The following is a 26,993-nucleotide window of genomic DNA, read 5'->3' on the forward strand; positions in this document are numbered from 1 at the left end:
ACAAAATATAGCAATGCAGTTTATTTGAGAATTTCAATGAACTAAGTGCTTACAGTATATCAAACAGTGTATGACAGACAGGCAGAACACACTGTTCCTTTAGAAATAACTGCAATGTGTTTTGCAATGTGCAATGAGTTGCTGTAAGTCTGTTTTATAGATACAAATGGACATAGTATCATTGCCCACTATTAAAATTGGAACAAGATGAGAGGGAAAATGCTGACAAACTGGTGTAGGTGACATGCTGAAGCATTTTGCTATCCTAGGTGTCTAAAATAGACCCTCTGAGCAGATCAAGAACTCACCTGAGGTGACCTCTAGTAGTTTGATACCTCTCTGTAGCAACAGCTGAAATTTAGATCTGGTTTGGCTGGATGTTAGGTATATTTGAGTCTCCATAGTTTGGGTTAATATACTATTCAGGCACCTTCTGCTGACTAATCCTAAATTAAATTCAAGTGTTGGCCTTAGAGGTGACTCCTGTTTTTGTGCTGCAGGTGACTGTCTAAAGGTAAGGTGCCCTTGAGCTCTTTTTCTGTGCAAGTAGGCAAGGCCTTGCTTTTGACACAGTTCTGCTTATGTGCTTGTACCAGGGGCCCAATCTGAAAGAAATGTCTGGACTTTCAGCTTCATGGCTTTCTTTCCCTTGTTAATTAGCAAATAGAGCATGAAAAATGTACTAAGGTTGTATGTGTCTGAAGAGAAGCTTGGCACCCACCCAGCAAAGCCTCTCTTCCCACTGGCTTCTGCAGGGAATTTTGCGATGTCGCACCATGACCTCATGCTGCTGTAGCCAGCATGTTAAAGCTGGAAAAGGGGAGGGAGGAAGAAACCAGCTCTTAAATGTTCAACTGGATGAGAATAAAAGGAATTCAGAAGATTGTGCATCAGCAAATTGATTCTTTTCTGTGCTTTTGCCCCACTCTGGGGATGTTTTCTCTCTGTGAAGCAAGAAGATTGAAAGGTCTCTTCATTTTCGGCTAGGATAGCCTTTCTTTTGCCTCCAGTGTCTTACTTGGTGCTTTATAGAAGTTTGTCTTCCAGAAAGGTGAGCTGGACAAATACTGCTTGCAAATTCAAACTGGGCAAAATTTCTACCTTTATGATGGTCAGTGAAGGCCCTTTGCAAAGCCAAGTTCTTTGCAATGGATTTCTAAACCTGGAGGGATTGTGTTTGCTAGGTTTTTGTGGGTGTATTGTCTAGTTAACCAGTTAATATATATGCTTGGTTCCTTCCTTTAATGAACAGGTGGCTGGTGTTCTGACAGACATAATCACTCATGAATTGTTACTGAGTTGACAGAGAAATTGTACCATCCCAGATGCAATCGTGTTTTTAAATGCCTGGAATTTGAGAAAATAGTTCCTATTTTAGTGTGAAATGTGCTCAAGAACCTTTATAAGAGAAAGAAATATGAAAAGAATGAATGTGGCTCCATGTATGTGGCAAGCATTGAACTCTTTGGTACAAGGAGTTTCCTTCATGTAAAGATGCTGCTAAGGGCACAGAAGGAGATTGTTCCTTCAGAGAAACATCCTCTTGATAGTAGTTCTTAGCTTTACATGCCAAGCACACTTGTTAGTAGTCCATTTTCTTACAGGAGGTTCAGCTGATCTCTGTAAGCTCTGACAAGCTATTGCCCCAGTTAACATCTCCTGCTTTTGCCATGTATGGAATCAATTTCAGTAGTTTGTGCTTCAGGAAGCTTCTAACAGCTTGCACCTCATCCTGCAGAAGTTCTGCTCTGAACTTAACCAGAATGGGATGTTTGTGTGTAGGAAGCAAATCCTCTCAAATAATATGAAACATATTAGAAAAGACATGGTCTTGATGTTGTGACCATCCAGTTTCTTCAACCTGATGCTTGTTGTGCTGTGCAAAATCTCCTTTCTCTGCTTTGTTTCTGCTATCACAGAGTGTGTCCAGTGGAGTATAATTACCAAATGGAGTCTTTCTCTGCTATGGAACTGTTTTCTTTGTCTCACTGGTGGATTTTAGTGCAGTTTACCTGGAAGACTGGTAACCCAGTACTTTTGCTTAAGCAGAGCTGAAGGCCAGAATACTGAATGCAGCTGAGGATTGAGAAAGAACCTCCTCCTTGACACTGACAAGCCTATGTAGAAGGTTCCTTGGGAAGCCTTATTTGAAAGGCAGTATAAATCCTACACTACCTTTCTTGATTTATGTCTGTGATGAGAAGAGCTTTCATTCAAAGTGTATGCACAGCACTGGGAATTTCACACCCATCATTAGAAGCAGTTTTGTGTGTGTGGTGACTGTTATCATTAGTGGTATAATTTTATTTTGTGAAGCAAGGAGAGTTTTCTGCTTTCTTGCAGTCTTCCCTAGGGATGGCTGGTGTATTAATTTGCTGTATTGCCTCCTGGCTGTTCCCAGACTGTTTTTCCTCTTCATCATGGAATTTTTAATGGCCCTGCTGCCTCTCGGGAGGCATGCAAGGAAGAGTACCTCAGGGATCTCTTCTTTTTTCACATGCCTATAATTACTCTCCTTTAAGAGCACAAAACGTTTGCTAATCATGTCTTGTCTGTTAAGGTTTTGACTTCATGATGCAGACTGCTGAAAGCAAGCAAGTAGAGACTTACACAGGCAACTCAAGGGATCCTTCCTCTTTCCCTTGGCCTGTTTGCCTCTCTGGGAGGAGCAGTCTGAACAGAATTTTGTTGTGGAGCTTCTTCTACTTAAGAGGATTTTGTATAGGCTGAAGTTGAATATTTTATTAGATGTTGGTTATTCAATATTCTGTAGCTGAGAAGATGTTGTAGGTTGTTGATTGATGGAATGCTATTCCCTTGAGGCAGGCATAAGAGTTTCAGAAGAGCCTAGAACCAGTGTTCCCTTTGATTTGAATAGCAGGCAGAATAAGAGAGGAAGGTAGAAGATAAATTGTCCCTAATGTCGTTTATTATTTGCCTAGCCTTGAAAACAGGATTATGAGTGAAAAAAAGCAATTAAATGTTCCCACTGGAGGTCATAGGAAAAGTGGACCTTGGATGGCAAACAGATGTTGAAGGTGGAGACTTGAAGGATTGTTTTAGACTTTTGAACAACACAGATAAAGAAAATTGCTTTGCATGTACTCTGTTAATACTAACTGTGAATCTAAAGTTTAATCTGATTTAGAAGCAAGTCTGTCACCTTGCCTGGAACATGGCATAAAGATGTAGAGGCATGAGTGATCTCCTCATTTACTGCCAGTTGCCTCATGCTCTGGGTTTGGTGGTGCTGTTAAATTGAACACACTTGAATGTCTCAAATTTCAGTTGCGGCTCTAGAAGTGTGAAAATAAATATTGTTCTGTCACATCTGCATCTGTACACAGAGATCTTGATATTTCTGCCTCTTACCCAAGCATGTGGAAGTACAGGGATTGCCTGCAAGGTCAGGCCTTTTCTGAGGCAGCTGAAGGAGTGAACAGATGTCCACAATTTCATACTTTCCTGCTTGAGCAGGACAGTATCCAGTTCATTGTAGGCAACCTTTCTCTCTATTTTTTTACTCTTTTTCCATTTACCTAGAGGATTTTCATGTCTTCCTTTGCTAAAGCCTGGCTAACATTCCAGTTGGGAATATAACTGAATTCTTCTGACAGGCATGCAATGAACAGCAGCTATCAACCTAGTGTCACATGCAGTTGACTGGGGCCTAATATTCCCATTTTGATGAATCCTAATTCTCTGGTGTGAAAAATAAATTCCCCTTGGCTTCAGAATTTTTTCTTTTTTACTTGCTATTTCAAATCTGCGTACTCAGCAGATCTGGCAAACAGTAGGAGTCTTTCTGGCACAGTTACAGTGTGATTCAGTGTGAAAATAGGGGATATAATATATGGGATCACATCGCTGTTTAGAGTGCTCACATGGAAAACAAGAAGAAAATGCATTCACTTGCATTTGCCACATGCAGACTTTTAGGAATGAAATTGCCACATCATTATAATGCTTACTTGGGGAAGAGACTGCTGCTGTTTAAGATCTATGAGATTTGGATGATTGAAGAAGTGAGCTGACCTATTAGAGATTTTGGAATCTGAAAATGTGCTCTAGAAACCTTCCCAAGAGGCTCTGCAGGGCATAGGAGACTGCTGTGCATTGGGAATATCTACACTGGGATGTGATAGCAAGAACCACTTGTGCGTGTGGGAGCTTTGCATGCAGATAGGATGAGCAGCTTGTATTGATTTACGCATGTTATGTGCAGATTAGACTGGTGCCCAGCTGGCTCTGTAGTCAAAGAAGAGGAAGAATTCTGCTTTTACTATTAATTTTGTGAAGCCACCATCAACAGCCTCAGGTAACACCTCAGGGCTTAGAGAAAGAGCCTTTCATTTGGCTTGTGTTTGCTCTGAATAAAGCATCACAACAGCAGCAGCTGGGTTGTGTGGAGTTTTAGTAGCAGTATCTTTGTTAAAAGGCAGTCTCTATTAACATTCACTTTAACATGAGGATAATAACATCCCTTGTTTTTATAGCAGTAGACTAATGACTGCCTCTCACTGTATAATCCATGTGCTTTGCTTCTTCTGAGGATAGGGTTAGAATAAAGAGTGTAAGCAGACAAGCTGGATGATGTGAGATGACAGTGAGAGGCATACACCCACAAGTGTGCAGTGTGCCTCTTGCCTCCAAGAAGGCCACACGTTGTCACATTTAGCTCTGTATGGCCTTTTCAGAGACCTTTGTTGCAAGATTGGGCTGGCTTTTACCCTGAATTTTAAGAGTGGACTTTATGCTACAATTTAGACTTCACAGACAGTGAAATTTTCAGGGTCCTGATGCTGTTCAGTAAGATTCTTTGTGGACTAGTGTCTGCTTGTGCTCAGTATTGTCTCCCACAGATTATATTGCCAGTCCTAATTTTCTGTTGAAATACTGTGGTAGATGTAAAATAGTGGCAAGCTCCAGTGCACGGTCATCTCAAACTGTAGCAGTGAGATGGGAGTCCTGTGTATGCAAGCACTGATCATTAAAAATCATGTAAATAAAATCATAGAATAAATATGTGGAAAAGAAATGAAAGGAAGCATTACTTCTGACACATTAGAGACTACCATGAATTTAATCTTTCTGCATAACAAAACCTCGTTTTTCTCCAGCATTGCCTGCATGCAGAACTGGGTACCATAAGTACTATGTTAAAAACAAAAGACAAAAAGTATTTCCTGAATAATTCCATTAGTTTGTCATTACAAAACATATTATTACTGTCAAAAAGACACTACAGACTTTTCATATTGTTGAAAGCCATTTTTCCTATATATGTGTAATTTTTCATTCACTAACTCCTGGCAGTGACTGCTGTGTGAGTTGAATATATTGCAGCCAACAAAACAGCCACATTTTTGATGCTGATTTGTTTTTGTAAATGTGTTCTCCTTTTTTTCTTCCAGGGTTAGAATTTCTGTTATTTCTAGATTGTAAACTACGTTTTCATGTTAGTCTCTGGTCACCTGGCAGATCCATCTGTGACTAAGCACTGCAACTTTGTTTTTTTCTTATGATAAACCTGTCATAGTCCAAAAGAAACCAGGAAATTATTTTCTCATTACTGTTTATGCAAAATTGAAGAAAGCATGGAGGCTTAGCAGAAGAGATTGAAGTCTAGTAAGGACAGTGTATGTCCTATTCTACTTTGTAAGTTTAGGCCCAGATCTTTCATCTCACAAAGTTCTGGTCTCAAACTTCTTCACAGAAGGCTGTGACAAATAATGCATTTTCTGTCAGCCTTTCCTGTTCTAGTCTACTTTAGAGTAATTTCTAACTGTTCAGAAGAGTTGTTAAAATTCAGCTTTGGAAGGAGAACTGATTCATCATTGCATCTTGGGATATTTTCACATTTTATAGTTTAGCCTAGTCACTGCTGTGTTGGATGCTGTGCATATCCTTGACTTGACTTTCCTAGTGGTGGTGTTTGTAGGAGTCTATAGGAGTCTGCTGTTAAACTGGGATTCACGAATTCTGTTATCTCGCTGATATAGACCTTCATGCAAGCTAGTGATTAGAAATGTACATTGAAAAGTGTGCCATCTACCAAAAACCTCCATATTTCATAAGTTATACCTCAGACATCCTTTCTGTCCAGGCCTTAATGAAGACTATCATTCCTGAATGTAGTCTTGTGCTCTTCTCTCTCCCAAGGTACGTACCACCTGCAGATTCCGTGCAGATTTATGGTGCCTGTAAAGTGCACCATCCACTTGAAATGACACTTTTACCACTGGGTCAGTCAGAGCCAGTGACTAATCAATAGGTTCCTGATTTACTAACTGAAGTGTGGGTGATCAATAAGGGATAAACCTGAAATAAAAACATAAACATGTTACAGAGACAATTTATGACCTCTGAGCCTTTGTATCTTAGAGGTGGGGCTACTACATACAGCATTCTTGCTAGTAATCTTCAACTGAAGTATGATTTGCCTTTACTTGCGCTACAAGAAGGGATTTTGAGATTCTTCTGTTTTCATTTTTCTTTTTTTTACCCCTTGTGTAATCATCAGGTAAGGGTAGATGTTCAAGTATGTACCTGAGAGCCAGGAGCTTTTATGCAAAATCTAGCTGTAACATTTGTGAGCTGGGAAAAATTGCATAAGGTCTCTTTGAAATGATAGTACATACTTCTTTCCTAGTCCATAGTGCTTCTCCACCTAGGATCAACTGACTAATGTTGGTGTAAGTTCATAAAATTAAAAAGGGAGCATTTAAAAATTTTGTTGCTACATTATTTAAAATTAATTGGATTATTATATACAATTATATAATAGTCTTGCAGTTAGTAATCTAATACTTGGCACTGATGCAAAATAAAAAACTGAATCTTTTCTTCAGTCTACATGTGTTTAGATGTTTGCAAATACATGGTTAAAGCTATGTTAAAACACTGTATAGCCACTGTAATAGTCATGCACAAAAGCAGTTTTTAGCATTTATAAAGTTACTTAGAGGTGAGTCACTTTGGTGTACAACCATGAGATTTGAATGTGCATTCTGTAGATGTGCCACTATGTTTGAAAGCTTTTTCCCTCCAGGGATGGTTTCTCTAACCACCTCCCTGGGCAGCTCATTCCAATGTTTGACAACTCTTTCCTTGAAGAAAGTCCTCCTGATATCCATCCTGAACCACCCCTGGTACAGCATGAGGCTATGTCTTCTCATTCTTCTGCCAGTTGACTGGGAGATGAGACTGACCCCCACCTGGCTACACCCTCCTTTTAGGTAGTTAGAGCAGTGTGATCTTCCCTGAGCTTTCCTTCTCCCAGGCTAAACAACCCCCGCTTCCTCAGCTGCTCCTCTCAGGGCTTGTGCTCTGGACCCTTCCCCAGCTCCACTGCCCTTCTCTGAATATGCTCCAGCACCTCAATGTCCTTTGTAGTGAGGGGCCCAGAACTGAGCACAGGACTTGAGGTGCGGCCTCACCAAGTGCAGGGGAGTGATCCCTTCCCAGGTCCAACTGGCCACAATATTCATGATCCAGGCCATGATGCCACTGGCCTTGCCCACCTTGGCACACACTGGCTCACGTTCAGCTGCTGTTGATCAGCCCCCCCAGGCCCTTTTCCTCTGGGCCATTTTCCAGCCACCCTTCCCCCAGCCTGCAGTGATGAATGGGGTTGTTGCGGCCAAAGTGAAGGACCCAGCACTTGGTCTTGGTGAGTTTACTGAGAGTACACTCGATCCCCTCAGGAGACTTCTTTGTCTGGTTGTATTAATATGTGATTCCACTTTTGAAAAACTGGCTGTCTCTGAAACGTAGCACTATTTAAAAATTTTTGAAGCTGTTCTTCAATGTCAGATTTAGAGGACAGATCTTACAGGCTTCTTGTAGAACTTTTGAATTTTAGTTGAAAAGATGGAACAGTAGGTATTTCCTTTTTTTTTTTTTTGTGGTTGCACTTTTTTTTTCCAGGTAAATAGATAGACCCAGCAGCATTCAAACAATTTATAGACTGGACTAGTATAGGAATTTCTTTGTGGTCCCTTCACTGTTCTGTATAGAGCACAATTTGTTTTTTGCATAAATACAGCATCTAAAATGATACATATTGTAAATATGTGGGTTTGGTTTTTTAAATAGATTTTTGTAATGAAAATAAAAACCCATGAAGCTTTCCCTTTTTTGTATTTCAAAGGCTTTAGTATGTGATAAAAGTGTTCGTTAAACTTTCAGGACTTTTTTAAAGTCAAAGTAACAAACTTTGAAGACACTGAAGCTTTTCAGCACTTAATCACCAAAACTTGTAGGGTTACAAATTTTACATCATGCAAGCTCACAGTCTTTAACTGATTTTATTTGCACTGTTGTTCTGTATTTTGCACATCAGGTCTCATGATAAGAGTGACCAAGGAACTTGCCAAGGGAAGTCTGTTATATTGGACAAAGAAGGGATTTGAACCCAATGTCCTTGATAAAACTATGTGTTCACATTCACTATGGTATTGAGGAAGTTCTCTGGTCTGCTGCAAAGACTGTTATTTCTGAATTAAACTTCTCTGCTTCCTACAGGTACATGACTTGGAGGAGCTCTAGCTCAAGTCAGTTCCAACAATACAGATTTCTTCTTAATTGGCAAATGATTAAGCTGAAACGGCCATCAGTAGGCTTCAGACTTAACAGTTGATATTAACAGAACAGATTAAGCCTTTCAGCCAGTTTAGAGCTGCAACAAGGCTGTCATAAGTCAGATTCATCTGTTTGCACAGCACTTTAATAAGGAAATAGTGATTTTAAAAACACATGAGGCAGTTTTGCATTCCTAAATTTACGATCTTACTACTGTAATGGAAACAGCGTGCATGGACATTTGGCATTATAGGTACATTTTAAGATGATTCTACAGTACCAAATAGATTGCAAAATAATTTCTGAGTAAGGAGCAAATATCACACAGTTTACATAAAGAGCAATTTTGCAGACATTTGTTATTCTTCCATAGAAGTAATGGTAGGACATGTCATATCACTGCTTGATTACATCTTTATGTATGCAAGGAGTTAGTTTGGAATTAATACAAAACCAGAACGTTAAAGGCTTTAAAACTAAGAAATAATTATTCTTCTGAGCAGTTCATGTGTGAGCTCTTAAAGGAAATAGGACCATAATTTATATTGACAAAGAATGTGATCAAAACTCCCTGAGAAACTTTTGGGTTGTGCTACTTACTAAGTAAGTAAGTTAGTAAGTGAAGAAGCTGATGGGAAGTTAGGAGCTGGAGGTGACTGGTCATTCTTACAGAAATGTGATACTGGAACTGAGTTTAATTTGTTTTATTTTCTCCATAGGCAAGCAAGTGTCCACCTGGGACCACCATGTTCAAGGGACATCAAGAGGAAGCGAAAGCCAGCTGCAGCCTCCATGTCTAGCCCAACATCAGGTAACCTGCCAGTGCTTTTATAGTCATGCCCCTTTTGAGCAAAGCACCATAGGCAAAGGTAGTATTATTTTGGTTTGAAGCTAATGTAACATGTGAGAGGGCATATTGTGTTTTTGCATAGCATCAAGAGCTGCCTACTAAACAATTTTTTGGCAATGTAGCAATGTTAAGTTAATATAATTTGCAGTGCTTCTCCTTACTGTGAATAGTAATTTGCTTCTTCATAAGGTGTTATTTCCTCTGTCCTAAATTATGCAGTTCTCATGATAGGCAGTTGATCAGTATGCACAGAGTGTTCAGAGTCAGTATTGGGCTCACATTAGCTGGTGGCTCTGATGCCCTTTATCAGGGTATTTGTAGACACTTTCACAGGAGCAAAAATCTGCCAATTTTTGTGTAATCATTGGGTGAAACCACTTACTCCTTGTGGGTTGTGTTATTCTTTTGGATGAAAGTAGTTTTTTCTTGTTATGGGGATGTAGTCATTAAAATGCTGGTCTATTTTAATGTGGCAGATTTCTGAAAAGTCATTGATTAGTCAGCAGAATGTGAAAAAGCTTTGATCTGATGAACATGGTGGGTTTTTAGGATGTTTCTTTCTGTCCTTTCACCTTGCCCTATCTTGCAACTATCCACTGATACATGTTCTTCCAACTACTTTATTAATAACTTTTCTTGTAATCCAGTAACAAGGTGGTGGGTAAGATGATGGAAAAAACAGAGATGTAAAAACAGTGGGGAAGACCAAATAAACTGATGATTAATAGGAGGAAGTTTGTGTTTCTTCCTTGGGCTGCTGGATAGACAGAATTATGAAGTAGGGAAGAAAGCTGAGCTTTCTCTCCAGGCTACTGATCTGGATTGCAAACTGTTGGAAAGGTTCTGTACTAAAAAAAAAAGATTAATAATCTGTTGTTCAGCAAAAGTCTCATCTATTACTAATTATTTATTTAGGTTATTCTTTCCTGGCTCTTGAGTATTCCATTTTGAGATATTTGAACTTCTGTAGTAAAAGGGATAGTATCTGAAAAAACAGAGTCTTAGCACTGGAATACTAGATTTTCTTGTATGAGTGCTAATGTCTCACTGTCCCCTGTTACCAGTCCATTTATTCATTATTCAGAATGTATTATGTATTGCATTGCTGGTCACTTTCTATAAGGAGAGCTTCTGTTTCCATGCCTACATGTTTCAAAGTACTATTTAAGTTGTACTTACCTGATGAGGCAAATTTTATAGTGAACACTTCTTGAAGAGTTGAGAGTGCATCTGGAGTGGAACTTAGCTCTGGAAATAGCTCAAGGATTTAGAAAGCTTTCTTACTATGGATGAGGGAGAGAGGATTGTTACATATTACAAAGTAAGGAAGTGTAGTTAGTAGAGTGTGGGCAGCATGCTTATCATGCTGATCATCAAGAGACAAGGTCTGCAGAGTCTTTAATGGCCAGAAATGGTAAAGATCTCTTCCTGAGATCCTGTTTAGAAATATCCTCAGCCAAGTGAACAGCCGTGGGCAGGGTTTGCTGCAATACTGACTTGTGGAAAGAAACTTTTATGATTGGGTAACTGAAGTTGTGTGAATGATGTTCTACTACAGATTCCCAATTACAGCTGAAGCACAACCTGGACATTTAACTTGGAAACTTCTGGAATCTGATGTTATTTCTGTCAAAGGAGATTTTGTTATGCAATTACTAATGCCTAAAAAGATACATAGTATTATTCTGCAATAGTGTAGAATTAATTGGACACTCTTATGTTTGTTGGATATTGATGAGATAAAGATTTTTCCCCCTTGCCATGCATCTACTCACCCCCATATAAATGCCATATACTGGGGTTCACATGTGCCTGAGGAGTCATGGCAGTCTCATTTTTTTCACTTCTGAGGCTTTTAGTGTTTGTGGTATTTTCCGTGTGCAAAAGGTGAAGCACCGGTAAATCAGAATACAGGCCTGTGCCTGTCATGCAGACACAGAGTGCTGGATTTCTTCACCTTTAAATAGCTCCTTCACTGAGTCCAACTGCTCTCGTCTCACTTGTTGACCAGGTCCTGCTTCAGTGATCTCCTTTTTTGCAACCTGAGTGCCCCGTGGAGGTGAAGGACACAGCCTGAGCTGGCTTCATCAGTCAGCAGAACAAATGGGCTTGCTCTGCCGAACATCGGGCCATCTCGGATTCCACCTCTTTTATAGAGATGAGTGATGAAGAGGGGCTCGTTCCGCTTTGCCGCTGTATTAATACACATCAGGGGCCAGCTCCCGGCACTAAATCACGCTACTGCATACATCTGTTATCGGACTCCTCACCAGTGTGATGAACAAGACTGCAGATAGAGGCTTCCTCGTGTCATTCTTTATAGGATTTTCCTAAAAGAATAAATAGCTCAAATCTCTGCCAACACTATCCCCTGTCATTGTGATGAATTTAGCTTCTTTCTTAAACATGCAGCTACAAATCTTCCCCTGTCGCCTCACCCCCCCACCATCCACAGAAAGTTTTGAGTTGGATTTGGCTGAAATCAGAAGATGCTAATAAAAGGCAGATGAGATGTGGGTGCTATTTCTCTCCTCAGTGTAACAATGAGAAAAGTCAGCTAGAGATAATATTTATTTGGGAACCAAGGAACTAAATTTATTCCATGTCTTCTCACATACTTTCATGACTATGAGTATTTATGAGTTCTGGTAAAGTATCTTTTCCCAGAGACCCTTGCGTGAACATCAAAAAACTGCATTACTGTAGAAGTGCCTTGGGTCTCTATTGTATTGCTGTAGTATTCAAGTTCTGGTATTAATCCTGCTCTTTGAGGCTAACTGGCCTAAATACCATAACTGAGCTGTTGAGAACAACAAAAAGTGGACAGAAAATTCAGAATTAATTTGCAGTTCAGGAAATTACTTTTATCAAAATTAAGTTGGGCAAACTTATGCAAATATTCAGAGAGACTGAAAATTAATGTTTTCCACACTACACAGTTGAACAGTGTGAGCCCTAAAGCATGAGGCCTTTACCTGATAAGAACAAAAATCTGGCTGGGGTAGTTTGGCCGTAGAATAAGGAAATCTGGAGGAAGTTAAGGCTGACTGTACTGGATTAGACCAGAGACTCATCCAACTCGGTGACCAACAGCCAGTGCCTAGGGAGGAAGAAGGTCTGTGGTGGTAAAGGTCCTTTGACCTTTCAGTGATTTGAGACTTAGAAGGCATGGATAGTGTCCTTGTGTTTAGTTACTTTCCATTGCGGTACAGTAGATTTGGAATAATATCCTCAGTGGCACAGTAGAGCTTGTCTAAAAAACACTGCATAAAATGTTATTCTCTTGGAAGTTATTCTCTGGTTTGAAAGGAATCTGACGAAGACTGTCACGTCTGTCTTCATTTGTCAGAATAGGCCACGAGTACAGATGGTTGTGTCATAAATGGTGAACAGCTACCAGTCTTTACACTGATGTTTTTAATATTTGTGTGGTTTAGTCCTCTATGTATGTAGCAGTGCACATGGTAACTGCATCCTAATCAGCTATTACAGTGAGTCCAGGGTAAAAATCTGTTTAAATAGATTTTTGTCTGTCTTGGCATGTATTCACACTTAGCTTGTAAAAAAGGTGATTGTTAGCAGCCTGTGAAACTGCTTATCAGAGAACAGTCTGATGAGTAATAGCAATTTGGTGAATTTTCCCTCTCCTATTTCTTGCTAATTATTCACTCTTTGCCACTCTTTGCCCAGAAACAAGAAGCCAGTTTCAGTCCTTTTCTTTTTCTCTTTTTATGAAGAAAGATGGAGAGCCTGAGTGTGGAGGCTGCTAGCAGGGAGTGCATAGTGTTGTATTGGTGGTGATTGTGAGTTTAAAGACTGACTTAGTTGTTGGGGTTTTTTTCACATTTCATATGACCTTCAGATGGAGGAAGATGATGGACTGGATGTAAAATTGCAAGGTACTTTTGTCAGCTGTGTTGTAGCTGTATGGGAATGACTCACCCTTTTGGATTTACAAAATCAGCATTGTTTGGGTTCCAGATCTACTGAATGTGGAACCTCAAGCACTGAACTGACTTTTTATTTAAACTTCAAAGCAATCTGTCCTATAGTTGAGGCTTGCTGTGGCCTCTTTATCCTTCATCCACTACAGAGCAGCAGATGCAACTTGTAATTAAAACACACAAACAACTATTATCTGTTGTGAGATTACAATGAAGAGATGTATTTTGTATTGAAGTAGTTACTTGTTTAAAAAATTCTGTTTGTCCCAAAGACTCCTATGGCAATTACTCTTCTTTACCTGGCCCTGTTCTGCTTGTGAGGATTGAGTGATTCAGGATACTGAGAATTGGAGTAAACTCTCATATCTCTAGGTTTTTTGGCAATCATTCTGGAAATTTGGGCGGCTGTTGGGTTGAGCTATGGATCTGCAAATCTCTCTGGCTATTGTAGCCTGTCCCATTTTGAAGCAGTGGTTGTTTTGAGAAAATGAGAATGGATTTCAACCTAGTTTGGCAAGTAGTTTCTTGTCATAATATCCTGATTTATCATTTTGGATATATGTGGAGGTTCATGGTACTGCCCTTACTGGGTGAAGAGAGAGGTGTGTTTTCCTCTTTAGATGAGCTTAGCAACCTGAAATTTGTCACACCTTCAGAGACTTTGGAAGTCTCAAGTAGAGAGTTAATTGAGTATTTGTAAGGAGTCCAGGTTATTATAAAATGAATGATTGTGAATTGATTCACTTTAAATATGGGACAGCTCAAACCTTCGATTTTCAACAGGAGCTCTGACTAAGGGAACTAGTTAGTGGACTGGGAACTTAAGTTTTGAATGTGTGAATCGTTAGAGCAAAAGTGTTAATGCTATCAAGAACCTCTATTTCAGAGGAATTTGGATGAAGAACTTTTAGAAATTCAATAAATAATATCCTCATAAATGAAATTTTATATATATGAGGAGTTTGCCATGAAGTTAGTCGTTCTAACTTTTTTATTGCCTTTCTTACTGTCTTCCTCTGTTCCCCCTTTCCTGCAATTTTATATTCCAGCAACTTTATCTGTCCACATGGATGCAGCAGAATCAGAGCTACCAGCAACACCATCCTTGAGATCCCAGAACTCTGAGTGGACTGGGAAAACACCAGCAGCTGAGAAATCTACTACTGCTGCCTCCAGTAACTTTTTTAAAATGCCACCAGAGAAGAGCCCTGGATACAGCTAAAAGGAAGCATTGCAACTGTAAAGGCTTGCTCGATTTTGGAAGTGTTTTATTCTGGTGTTTGTCTGCACCAAACATCTTGTTTGGCAGTAGTGGTATCTTCCGTATTGGTGCGTGAATCGTGCCATCATCCAGGCTGGTCTGTGTGCCTCACACACCTAAATCATGTTTGTGAATCTATGTTTAAGAAAAGGTAATCAGTGTTGGGACTGCAGTGGCTTTTAGAAATTTTCCTGCTATCACTGTATTTATTATGAATCCATCTCTTTCCCTGATTCCAGCTCATATGTAATGGGTCATGTACAGGTTCTTTTGGGTTTTCAAATCTTTATTCACCCCCTGGACGTGTTGCTTGTTTGTGTATTTGGCATTTTCAGGGTGAAAGTCCTGCTGCCATTCAGGAAGGCAGGAATCTCCATCTGCTTGCTTCCAGACCAGAAGGATTTCTTGCCTGGGGAATGAGGAGGGAATACTGACACATTAAAACATGGAACCTGAATCCTGTATTAGCAGAATGTTTTCTGGCCATGTGCTAACAGACTCAGATCATGTTGTTTTTGGCAAAGCAAATATGGTGCTTGTCCATGTAGAAATTGCCATTAGCTCACTGGCAGCCTTGTCCATTCGACCTTTTCCTTCTCCCTTGTTATGAATGTCTTCAGTCTTTATTGTGTATTGCATGTTCATTCCTAAACCTCCTACTGGATAAGGATTTGGGAGAATTACTTGGACGTAAATGTGTGAGCTGGTGTCCTGGATAGAAATCCGGAGTCTTGAATATTATTGCAGTATGGTAGAAGAGTATACAAAACATCCATATCTCAGTGTATAAATTTAAAAATGTCTTTTAGCGTTTCTAAAGGATGCTTGTTGAAGTTAACATGCCATTGAACAAAAAAGCCATTTAAAGTGTCACCTGAGTTCAGAGCGTCATAGGTATAGATCAGACTCCTTCTCTATCATGCTTCCTCTTCCTTCAAAATATTGTCTGCTGTGCCTACCGGAGGGGTCTCCACCTGCTGATGATTGCACATTGCACTGCAGTGTACAATAAAGAGATTCTCTTCATGGAACTTCCACTTGGTCTGCTGTTACCTTCTGTGTTGCAGAAAATATGGACAGGGATTTCTTCCCTCTCTGTAATAACTCTGGAGCTTATCTTGGACTATGTTTTCAGAATATGTACCTGTACAGCATGTACCAAGGAGCAGGTGGCCTCACAGCTTCTTAAGTCCTTTAAGTCCTATTTGTATGAATAGAACTTTTTGCTTTCCTCATGTGGAGCTTTCAGACAGGACTGTTTAAACTTGTAAAGTCTGTTTTGATTGTGGCAGTGCATCTGGCACTCTTAAGCAGACAGCAAAATTTGCGTGATTTTACTGATTTTGCGGTGTTCTGTTCTCTTATGAATCAAGTGACTGAGGGACAGATTTGATTGGGGGATTATGAAGCAATGATTTATTTTAGCTGTGTATTAAAATGGGAAATGATCATAATATACAGAAAACAAACTGAATGACTTGCTAAATCACGATTGACGGATGTAGTTAGTTATACTACATGCACACTGTGTCTGATCCCCTAATACCTACTTATTCTTGGGGAGACATCCAAATTGGATTTATATTTTGCAGTACAAGCAAACTGTCAGATCTGTCTCTATAAATCCTTCTCAAAACATTTTTTTTTCTTTTTTTTTCTTTTATTTTATTTGGGGTGGTACATTTTAGAAGTAATTAGAACGGGGAAACCCTTTTTACCTTAATGAAGGAATACAGAAGTCCGTTTGGATTACAGGACAGGCTGTAACAGTTTATAAAGGAAGTAGTGTTCCTGTTTTAAAGTTGTCATGGCTTTGTCTTATTTGTAGCTGTTTTGAACAATGATGCCTAAGGGGTAACACAGGAAGTTTCAGCACTGGAGGGCCCGTAATCTAAAGCATCTGAAGAGAAGGTAAACCTGAAGAGTAGTAGCTTGACTATCTAGTACTCATGAATACAGTGAATGGGAAAGGTGATGATGTTCTCCTGACAGCTTGCAGATAAAATTTAGTATTTGAAGCCTTGTAATCTAAACTGCATGCTGTTGTAATGATAATGAGTGGTTCCCTAAAAGAGCATTTGTGAAATTGACTGGTTTTGATCTCATGGAGTATCCTCCACAGCCTCTCATGGTTTGAGTCTGTTCAACAGATTTACTCAGATTACTGACCATTCAGCTTTATGCAATAAATATAATTTATTTTATTTATATACAATTTTAGCCATTGTATTCCCTTTTAAAAATCAATGTGATATATCTTGCTACATTCTGAATATTCTTGAGTATTGTCCAAATGGTTTTTTCTCTTCCATTATGTCAGGATGTTTTAAAAACTTTTTCAAGAAAGGTGTTAGGGAATCAAGAGCCTTCATCTCATTGTGGTGGTGGAGGGGTGGGTTGCAGTGCTTCATGTGATTTTTCTCTGGGTGCAGGGAAAGAGAATTTATCATATTTTCTTATTGAGGTCAGTATCAGTGTTACCTGGTTAAGCCCTTACTTAGGTTGTAAGCTCCTAGGAGATATTTCTTGCCTTTAAAGGCAGATTGTACCCATGACAGTACTGAAGAGCAACTGTGGCAGTGTCTTGATAAGCCACACTTCCTGCCATGGCAATTTTTTGGAAGTTCCAGGAGACTCCAATTATTGCAGCTGCCCTGTCTTTTCTATTTCTAGGTTAGAGTCCATTTACAAATCAGTCAGATTCTTAACCAAATTTGATTCTCCTGAATGGTCAGCAACCTAAATGGATCATGTATCTTGTTACTCTAGGGTATTTATCAAAATATATCTTCAGACTTCAGTAACTTGATACAGATTTTAGTATCTGGCTGCAGCATTCTTGGATGAATAAAGTCCATTGTTTTGCCTCTTTTTTTTTCATCTAAGGCATATTTCTTAGAACTCACTCTGCTCACACATACTCAGTGTGAAGGATACTGCTTCCCATGTGGATTACTTGAGTAGAAAGGAGTAATAACATGCCTTGACTTAGTAGCTGTGCTTCTGTGAAGATGGTCCAGTATGTGATTATTGCTTCAAAGATACGTAGCTCACTCACATTCCACTTTTTGTCCACCAGGATTCCCCAGTCTTTTTTCAGTTTTGTCTTCTCTCTAGTTGTCTTTCTCCTTGTCCTTATGGGACACTTCACAGACAGGACCTGGGAATACCATATGACTGTGATAATCAAGTCTGGGAAATTCCTGAAGTATGTTGAAGATAATTTGTAGCCACAAGTACTCAGCCAGCTAGGAAAGATCCCCTCCTAAACCTGTTATTTATTAATAAAGAAGTACTTTTGAGAGATATGATGGTAGGTGGCTGCCTTTGCCACAGGATCATGAAATGGGTAATTTTAAAATATTTTATGTAATGAGGAAAATGGTCAGCAAGGTTCCTACCCTGAAATTCAACAGAGCTGACTTTAGGTGACTCAGTGAGCTAGTTACTAGTGTGCTGTTCCTTGAGTCTGATCAGTTTCTAGGAATCACCTTTTAAAAGCACAAGAGCAGGTGATCACTCTGTGTTGAAAGTCAAGAAAGCCATGCAGAAGACCAGCTTAACAGGGAACTCCTCTTGAATCTCAGGAAGAGAAAGAGATACTATGATCTCTGGAAGCAAGGTCAAGCTTCACAGAAAAATTACAGAGCTGTAGTTCACATATGCAGGGAGAAGATATGAAAGACTGAAACTTAATTAGAGTTGAAACTAGCCAGAACTGTTGTGTCAGACAAGCAAGGCTTTTTGAAGTACATAAATAGCAAGAGGAGGTCTAAGGAAAACACTGGACTGATATTTGTTATAGATGATAACCCAACAAATTGGAGTGAAGAAAAAGTTGGGGGCATTCAGTACTTTTTTTTGCCTTGGTCTCATTATAACACTGACAGACCTTGGGCTGCTCTGTCTTTTGATTTGGAGGACTGTTACTTTGGGAATAGTGACTTTGTTTGTGTACATGGAGATTGTAAGGGACCACTTGAATGTTTTTAAGTCTATGAGGCCAGGTGGGATTCCTCCCAGAGTACTGAGGGAGCTAGTGGTTGTTGTAGCATGCCCTCTCTCAATCCCTACCGAAGGTTTTGGGAGTCTGGGAAAGGTCTATGCTGACTAAAATCTACTCAGCATTATTCTAGTTCACAAGAAGGGCATGAAGCGAGACCCAAGAAACACCGACCTGCTAGTCTAGCCCCAGTACCTGGAAAAATTGTAGAGGAGATCATACTGGGTGCTACTGAAAGGCATTTAAAGTCCTTTCCAAACAAGAATCATAGAATATCCTGAGTGGGAAGGGACCCACAGGGATCATCAATTCCAACCAAACAGGTCCAGTGGGTGATGTGGTGGTTGGTGGCTGTCTTGGACACAGTGACCATGAAATGTTAAAGTTTTTCAATACTGGGTGAAATAAGGAAGTGCACCAGCAGAACTTCTACTGTGGACTTCCAGTGGGCAGGCTTTGGCCTGTTCAGGAGATTGAGAGAATACCTTGGGAGCCAGTCCTGAAGGGCAAAGGAATCAAAGAAGGCTGGATGTGCTTTAAAAAGGAATTTCTAAATATGTTCAGGAGCAGCTCCATCTTCTTAGTCCTCCTTTGGATGCCCCCTAATAGCTTTATATCCTTCCTGTATTGTGGCACCCCAAACTGCACACAGGACTCGAGGTGAGGTTGCACCAGTGCAGAGAAGAGTGGGACAATGCCCTCCTTCAATTAGATCATGATGTAAGTTTAAAACAGAGCAAATAATAAATGGCAAGTTGGTGAAAGAGCTGGAAGGCATATCCTGTGTCAAGTGGTGAAGGAATTTGGTTTTGTCTCATTTGGGAAAAGGAGACTGCTCTCTACAGTTTCCTGAGGGGGGGAAGTGGAGAGAGAGGTCTCTTCTCCCTGGTATCCAGTCACAGGGCACATGAGAATGGTTCAGAGCTGTGCCAAGGGAGATTCAGACTTGACATTAGGAAACACTTTTATACAGGGAGGGTGGTCAAGCACTGGAGCAGGCTTATTGGACAGATGGTTGATGCCCCAAGCCTGTTGGGGTTTAAGAGACATTTGGACAATGCCCTTACTTTAATTTCTGTTCAGTCCTGAAATGGTCAGTCAGTTGCACTAGTTAGTAATTTTAGGTCCCTTCCAATTGAACTATTCTGTTTTAAATGTTACCTTCATGACATTTCTGTCTTTTCATTCTCCAGTCTGCCCAAGTGCTCTCTTGATGGTACCCCCACCTTCTAGCATATCAGTGGCTCCCTTCCTCAACATGCCATTATTTCTGATCTTGTTGAGAGTATGTTCTGTCTTTTTCCACTGGGTCACTAATGATCACTGAACACTATCAATCCCTGTATTTTCTTCCAAGGCACGCTTTTCATAAGTGGCCATCATGCAGATTTCAAACCATTGATTGCTTAACCTGGCCAGCTTTTCTCTGGTCTTTCTTACTGGATGCTGTCCAGTCCATACCCTCCCCATGTGGCTGTAAGGGTGCTATGAGAGACTGCATCAAGGGGCTTACTGAAGTAAATGGAAACATCATTTGCTGCCCTCTGTGCATTCTCAGTGCCTATCATTCCATCATAGAAGACAGGTTCATAGTCTTGATTTTCAATCATTTAATGCTAGTCACCTCTTTGTCCTTTGGGTGCCTAGAAATGGCTTCCAAAGCTTGCTTCATGAAGCTACAGGGGACTGAGGTAGGGCTGACTAGCCTATCACTCCACCAGTACTCTTTCCTGTCTTTTTGGAAAGGTGATGTATATATACATACCCCTTCTTGTCTCTGGGGACCTCATGCAATTGCAACAGTTTTTCATAGATAGCAGTGACCAATCTCAAAATGACATACTTCTGTGTACAGGGAGAAGATGGACACTCAGTGAAAGAGAAATCAAAAGCTGAGAGAAGCATGTTTTCTCGTTGTTCTTGGCACATTGCCGGTAGTTCCAGTGAGCTCTAGTCAGGATTAATGCCCAGGTTGGTAAGTACTGGAGAAGACTGAATTAAAAGAATATAGTTTCTGTTGTGATGGATTTATGATTTTAAGGTACAGTAACAAGTGGAGAAAGCAGCAAAACAGAAGCTGGAGAGAAACTTGTTAGAGGCTGGGACTAGCGCTACTGAATGATAGATTAGCTTTGTGATTGTGGTATGCAGAGGTGTGTCTTGCCAGCATCACTCTTGAATAATGACATTGAGTAGGTTAGTGCTGTCCTTCAAACTGCAGATGCTCTTGCTGTTATTGTGTGGATGTTGTGGAGACCTGCTTAGTGGGCAGAGGATGAGAAGGGAAATTGTAGGAAGGGCAACAAGAAGCATGATGGAGTGCCTCTTTTATTGTAACCCCTTCTGTACTGAAGAAGGAAGATGCTACAAATAGTATGTGTGCCTAGATATTGAAAAGAAATGATGTGAAGTGGATAACAACTTTGCTTTGTTGTCTTGAGGAACAGTTTGTAACCAGAGAATTTTTCAGTAAAGCAGAAGTGAAGGATGCTACATTTGTTCAGAAAATGTATTTTAATGGTCTGTTAGGAGACTATCAAAGGAGGATGAACTTTTGTTCTCATTGTGATACTTCATTTCTGTGTCTTTGTTTCCTGTATTCTGTTCCAGTTTGTGTTTTGTGATTGCAACATCCTTTTGTACCATCAAATGCAGGAAAAATACAGTAATGCTTCTTAAAGCATGAGGCATAAGGGGACACTTGCTCTACAGGAGGTAAAACAAAATTATCTTAGGCCATTAACTTTACCCAGTACAAGGCTTGAACTCAGCACAGAGGGCATAATGGCTTAATCATACCAAAGCATCTCTTTTTTAAGAGAGTGAATAGTGCCACAGGTAAATGCAGGGAGACTAAACTGGCAGCAGTGCCTGGAGACCCACATGCGGCTGGGCCTCAGTCACATCACATCTAATACAGATTTACATTGTAGAGACAGAAGGAACTTGCAACATCGTTCTCAACTTTACCGTGGTGAGAATGCCTTCCCATGCAAACACGGCTGTCACCGAGTCCAGTGAGCTGAAAAGATGTGCTCGCTGGCATGCTATGTAAAGAGAATTCTTGTACCAGCCTAAAGAATTGGTAAAACTGGAAAATGGACTGGTACAGCCTGTTGTATCAGAGAAAGATGCAAAATATATATACTTGCAGACAGGAATCAAGAAAAGTATTGTTGAGCCCTGTGTGTTATCAGCTAGAGTATTCAATGTCCTAAAGCAGAGATGCCAGTATTATGAGGATGATCAGGGTTTTGCAAAGCTGCCCTCTTGTCCTTGTAAACTCTGAAGGAAATGGGATGAACAGCATGAAAAATGCTGTACTGTGTCAGACCAAAGGTCTACTTGTCTTGGTAGTCTGTCTCTCACAGTGACCTGGTTTGCCTGCTTGGGCGGTAGTGTAAAGATAAAGCAATAATATAGTGATACTTTTTTAAAGTGTTCTCTTAGCCCAGTGTCCCGCCTCAAAAAGATGTACAAACTTTCTTTGAGGCTGGAAAAGACATTTTTTAACTTTTGGTTATAGCATTTATTCTGCAGTGGAATTTAAATATATTTTTACAAGGACACGTCCTGATGATGAAAACATCAAGTAAGGATTAGCATATCTTTGTTTGTAATCAGTTTTCTTATTAATTACTGTCTTTATAAGTAAATGATGTCTTCTCTTGGAATATTTTTTTCATTATATCAACATCCTGACATTGTTTCTTACCATGCTTTTTATTTTCAGCAAGGTTGAAAAGTCTTGTTCTTTCTTTACAATGAGGCTTTTTTGACATGTATTTGTATGCCCAGTCAACAAGTCTTATGTAATCCATTAACCCATATAAATCATTTTTCATAAGCTTCATACTGTAAAACTTGTCATTTAATATTTAATTGTGCTCCTGCATAAAAATCCCCAGTATTCCACATCCATATGCATTCAGTTCTAGTGTCTATACTTCAGAGTTACAGAGTAACTGTTAAGAGTCACTTGTGGTACTCCTCACCACAAGTGAGGAGTAGAGTGTATTATATTAGAGTGTTCTAATACTGCTATTCAGCCTTCACAGACTCATGTAACCAAATATGCTGCTAGTCTTTGCTGCCCAAACGCTGCTGTAACACTGCTGTAGGAGGTGGCATTCAGGCAGTTGAACTTAAAGTTCTTACCACTGCTTTTCAGTGTACAAGGTCCTAGAAAGTAAGAATTATTTTTTTAATTCAGAAATTTATTGCATTTCCTTTAGCAGTATTATAGTGCAATTTTGTACCAATCATATTTATAGTTTGCAATACTTAAGAGCTCAGTCTGTTTAGTATTATCAGAAGAAGATCAGAGGTGTCATGCCTGTGTGGTAGAAAACTCTTTATGACACTGGAAATTCTAAGTAATAAAGCATCTTTTGTCTTGCAAATGGGCATATAAATGAACTTGGACCTAAAGCCTAGGCTGCCTAGATTGTGCATGTTAGATTTCGTTGCTGAAGGCATTTCTAAGAGGGCTGGTGTGGCCTGACCAGGGTCCTTGGGCACTTCTGAAGTCCTTGAATTTTCTCTCAGATTTTGACAACACCAGATAGTGAGCCAAAGCTACCATCAGTTGCATTTTAGCTTCCTCCTGCTGTCAAAGATGGCTCTCCGGGAGATAGCTCACAAAAAGGTCTACTCAGAGTCTGTGAAGCGCTGCCTTGTGCATGTCCCAAATATTTTATGAGGTCATAAGATTTAGCTGTTTGATAGGGGTTGGACTCTGGGTTCTTGGGACTCTATTTTAAGGGTAACATGTAAATAAGAAAGATTCCTGCTTGTATTCCTCTGTTTTAAGTAAGATGTGTATTCTCTGAATGAGGCTCTTGCAGAATCTCTGTTCTGATTATAGAAACTGGAAATAAATCAATATATGAAAGAAGTGTTTTATCTGATATAAAGCGAACTGAGTTGAGAGTGGGGGAAGAGAGGTTTTGCTGACATCTGACTAGATTTACAGTATTGGGCTCTCCATTAATCTGCATGCTTCCTTGACCGTTTCCGTAAGTATAAAGTATAAACTGTAATCTGAAGGTCTGTAGGGAGTTACTATGCTTTTCTTGCTTTGAATTGCAAACCTGAGTGAAGGATTTGAGGTAATTTATCATGTCCATTCTTTGGAGGTTTTTTTGTAATGATTTTGTTTCCCAGTTTGTCAGGACATTGTCTCTAAACAAGTGAGAAGCTCCCTGTTTGGAATTTGAAACAATTTCAGAGTTTCTTAAATAGCCTTTCATTTCTAAGCCACTGCTTCAGATCTGCCCAGTCCCAAATGGGATGTCATTTAAATGAGTAGGTCAATTTCAATTGATAGTTTAATGGATATCAATTCATTTTGCCAACACTAGCATCCTTTTAAGATAGACTGGCATCATTCTTTTTCACCATGATAACAGTAACTTCAAAGATCAAATGAACAGAGGACTTCTAATTTTCTTTTGCCTATGCTTGTGTCCCAGTATTAATAGCTATGCATGTTTGTGGTAGGAGCAACACAGGAATCCCTTTACCTTAATTGTTCCAATGAATAAACTGTAAAAATTAGAACCCAAGCGGGCTAAATGTTTTTAAACAAAAAGATCAAGATCCTGTGGAAATGGCTTCAAGTTTTTAACACCATTTTGGGAGTAGAGGGTTGTCTGGTTTTTAAAAGTGATTATTTTTCTCTCTCATCTACAAGTTGCACCTGTGAGAATTGTGAAATGTTGCCTGTGAAATAAATTGATTTTTGTTAGGTATAAGTAGTTGGAACAAGGAGCAATAGATTGTCTTATGGGAAGGGCTCTGTCTTATGGTAATGTCAAAAATTTCAGATGTCTAAAAATTAGCTGTTTCAGTCTTACACCTACTTGCAATTTTGTAATTTTAAAATTTTGAGTAATGAGGCATTTAATCTGATAATTGGATTAATTTCTATTTAAAAAGGAAAAGCTGAATAGTGCTTTCTACCATGTCCTTAATTTTACATCCCAGGGCTGAAAATTTTCTCAGTTCAGTTTGAATAGCTGGTGATAAGTTTGACAACAGGGCTGACTATGATCGCATTTATAAATGTTGATATTTTTCAAACCAGGAAACCTTTCTTTGTGCTTTTCCAGCTCATAAAAATCAACTGAAACTAGAGATGAATGCAAGTAGACTTGCTATGTATTAATGGAGAACTTCTCACGTATAAATAAAAGGGTATTTCAAATCTGGGGTACAAATTTTGTTCTCTAGTGGTATAGAGCAATTTCACAGTGAGAACAAATACTTTGTTTTTAAATGAAATTAGTATAGTGTTTCAAAGTGGTAAACAACATTATTTAATTAATTTTTGGTGGGGGAGTGACAGGGATGTTTCTAAATATGAGAACGTGAGCAGATCTTAGGAGTGGCTGCAATAGGGCAGATGTAGCACACAGAGTTTTCAAAACACACTTTAAAAATTGTTCTGGAGATTGGAGAATTGTACCTAAAGACTGGAGAAATCTTCCTCTGAGAAGTGTCATCACTCACAGACTGCCTGCAGGTGCAGTGATGGCAGACCAGTGGTTCTGATAAACTAATGCCAGCACTGACACTGATGTTTCCCTTGTAATTTTGACACCAGCTTCCTGAGAGGTTCACCAGTGTTGCCTTAGGGCTCTTCTTCATCCTGCTTCACAAAATAATTTGCAAATGCTTGGACTCATCTAGCCCGCCTCCATGGGGAAACACATGTTCCCATTTTGAGCCAGACACTCCTACTGCTGAGTGTTGTATGGTGAGTGAAAGAAGTCCTGTGTTTTCTTTCTTGGTCGTCCAGTGAACAGCAAGGGGAGCTTTCATGAATCCTTTATCCCTGGCTGGTCCTTTCCGATACTGTGGAGACAGGAAGGAGGAATTAGACACGCAGGGTTTGATTCCTGGGTGGGGAGAGTGGGCCATGAGGTGTGGCTGTTGGTATGCACGCAGTGCAGGAGCTGCCTGGGGAAGGTGACATTTCACCCTTCTCCCCACATTGTTAGGCTGCACGACTCTCAACCATGGGCTTCATCTGCTTACATATGTATTTAGACATTTAAACAAGAATCTTCTTCAGCATTATTGTAAAGTGTATGGACCAAGGGACAACTTAGGATGACAGAAAAGGGATTTCTTCCTTTTTGAGTATTTTTATCTGTAAACAGATATATATATATCTGTGTGTATTTATATTATTTATTTTTGAGCTAGGACTTGGTATGTATTCACTTTGTATTGGAGTTTCCTTATAAAGCTATTTTAATGTCCCCAAATATGTTTTGTCTCTGGAAATACTATGATTCCTGGACTTCAAAGGAACTGAAAAAGCAGCCCCAAATTCAAAGTATCATAGAGAATCTGCTGCGAAATAACTTGTCTACTACATCTCAGGAAAGAGCAATAGGTGGGTGAAAACTTGCTATGGAACAATCACACTTTATATATTTTTACCTGAACATCATAGGAGGACATAAATTTTGACTCATATCTTGCAGAGATATTTCAAGTATTGTCCTCTTGATTCTTTTCTCTAAACTACAGGGTAATGATTGTCTAGTGAAGTAAACCTGACTGTTGTTTAACAAATTATAGGCTGGCTTCTAATGTCCAATTCAGCAAAGTTTTAAAATCTCAGAAGTCTTACTGTTTATTTTGGGAAGATTGCCCTTGGAACCAGAATCAATCATCTGACTGAGCTGTATTGGAAAAAAATGAAAAGAGTACAAAGGGAAAATGATACTAACTATTGTGTTTATTATCCTAAGTCTTGTTCTGTTCTCTCCATTGACTCTTGGTTTACATCTTCTAGAGAAATTAGAAAAAATTAAAAAAAACCAAAAAGACAAAGATAACCAACCTCCCTCTACAAGCTTTTTTGTGTTCATGTGTTAGGTGTGGGTTGGCAGGCTCTGTTTGCAAGCAGAATACCCATTTCCTCATTTAAAGAGATTCCATTAAGCTGAAAGATGAAAATCAAAATGTTTGAATTTCCATTAATACCCTTTTGGGACTGGGCAGATAGCTGCAATTGTGACTTTCTTATCCTTGCAGTAAAGTACTGCAGTCCACATCATTCCTTGCTCACACATTACACCTCACACCTGTGCTAAGTGGGCATTTTCTGAGAAAAGTGCATTGTTTGCTCAACAGAACATAAAAGATGACACATGGTAAGTTGCTGTACACCTTATCTTCTCTCTGCTAATCGCTGTGGATAAAGTGATGATAGTGCACTACCATATGACTCAGAAACAACTTCGCTGAAAACCACAAATTTATTTCAGGTAAGTTACATCCCATGTGTATGTATCCTTAAATGTAACTGTGTATTTGTCCCTGGGAAGAACCCAA

General features: G+C 39.5%; 1 protein-coding gene across 14 annotated transcripts in view; it reads left to right on the forward strand.

The window, feature by feature from the left end:
- GPATCH2L (G-patch domain containing 2 like) overlaps positions 1 to 15,457 on the forward strand; it is a 32,886-nt gene extending 17,429 nt beyond the window's left edge. For 11 of the 14 annotated variants that reach the window (XM_041411302.1, XM_041411818.1, XM_041411888.1 and 8 more), the window contains 2 exons: positions 9,303 to 9,394; positions 14,427 to 15,457. In XM_041411302.1, coding sequence (XP_041267236.1) covers positions 9,303 to 9,394; positions 14,427 to 14,599 — 265 coding nt within the window. In that variant the 3' untranslated portion in view covers positions 14,600 to 15,457. Of the gene's footprint in view, positions 1 to 9,302; positions 9,395 to 11,444; positions 11,801 to 14,426 lie in introns of those variants that run through there. The other 3 variants (XM_041412148.1, XM_041411977.1, XM_041412062.1) reach the window with 2 other exon arrangements.
- The last annotated feature ends 11,536 nt before the right edge of the window (positions 15,458 to 26,993 follow it).

The sequence above is a fragment of the Onychostruthus taczanowskii genome, unplaced genomic scaffold (genome assembly GCF_017590055.1).
Source record: "Onychostruthus taczanowskii isolate IOZ18803 unplaced genomic scaffold, ASM1759005v1 scaffold1, whole genome shotgun sequence".
Lineage (NCBI taxonomy): Eukaryota > Metazoa > Chordata > Aves > Passeriformes > Passeridae > Onychostruthus > Onychostruthus taczanowskii.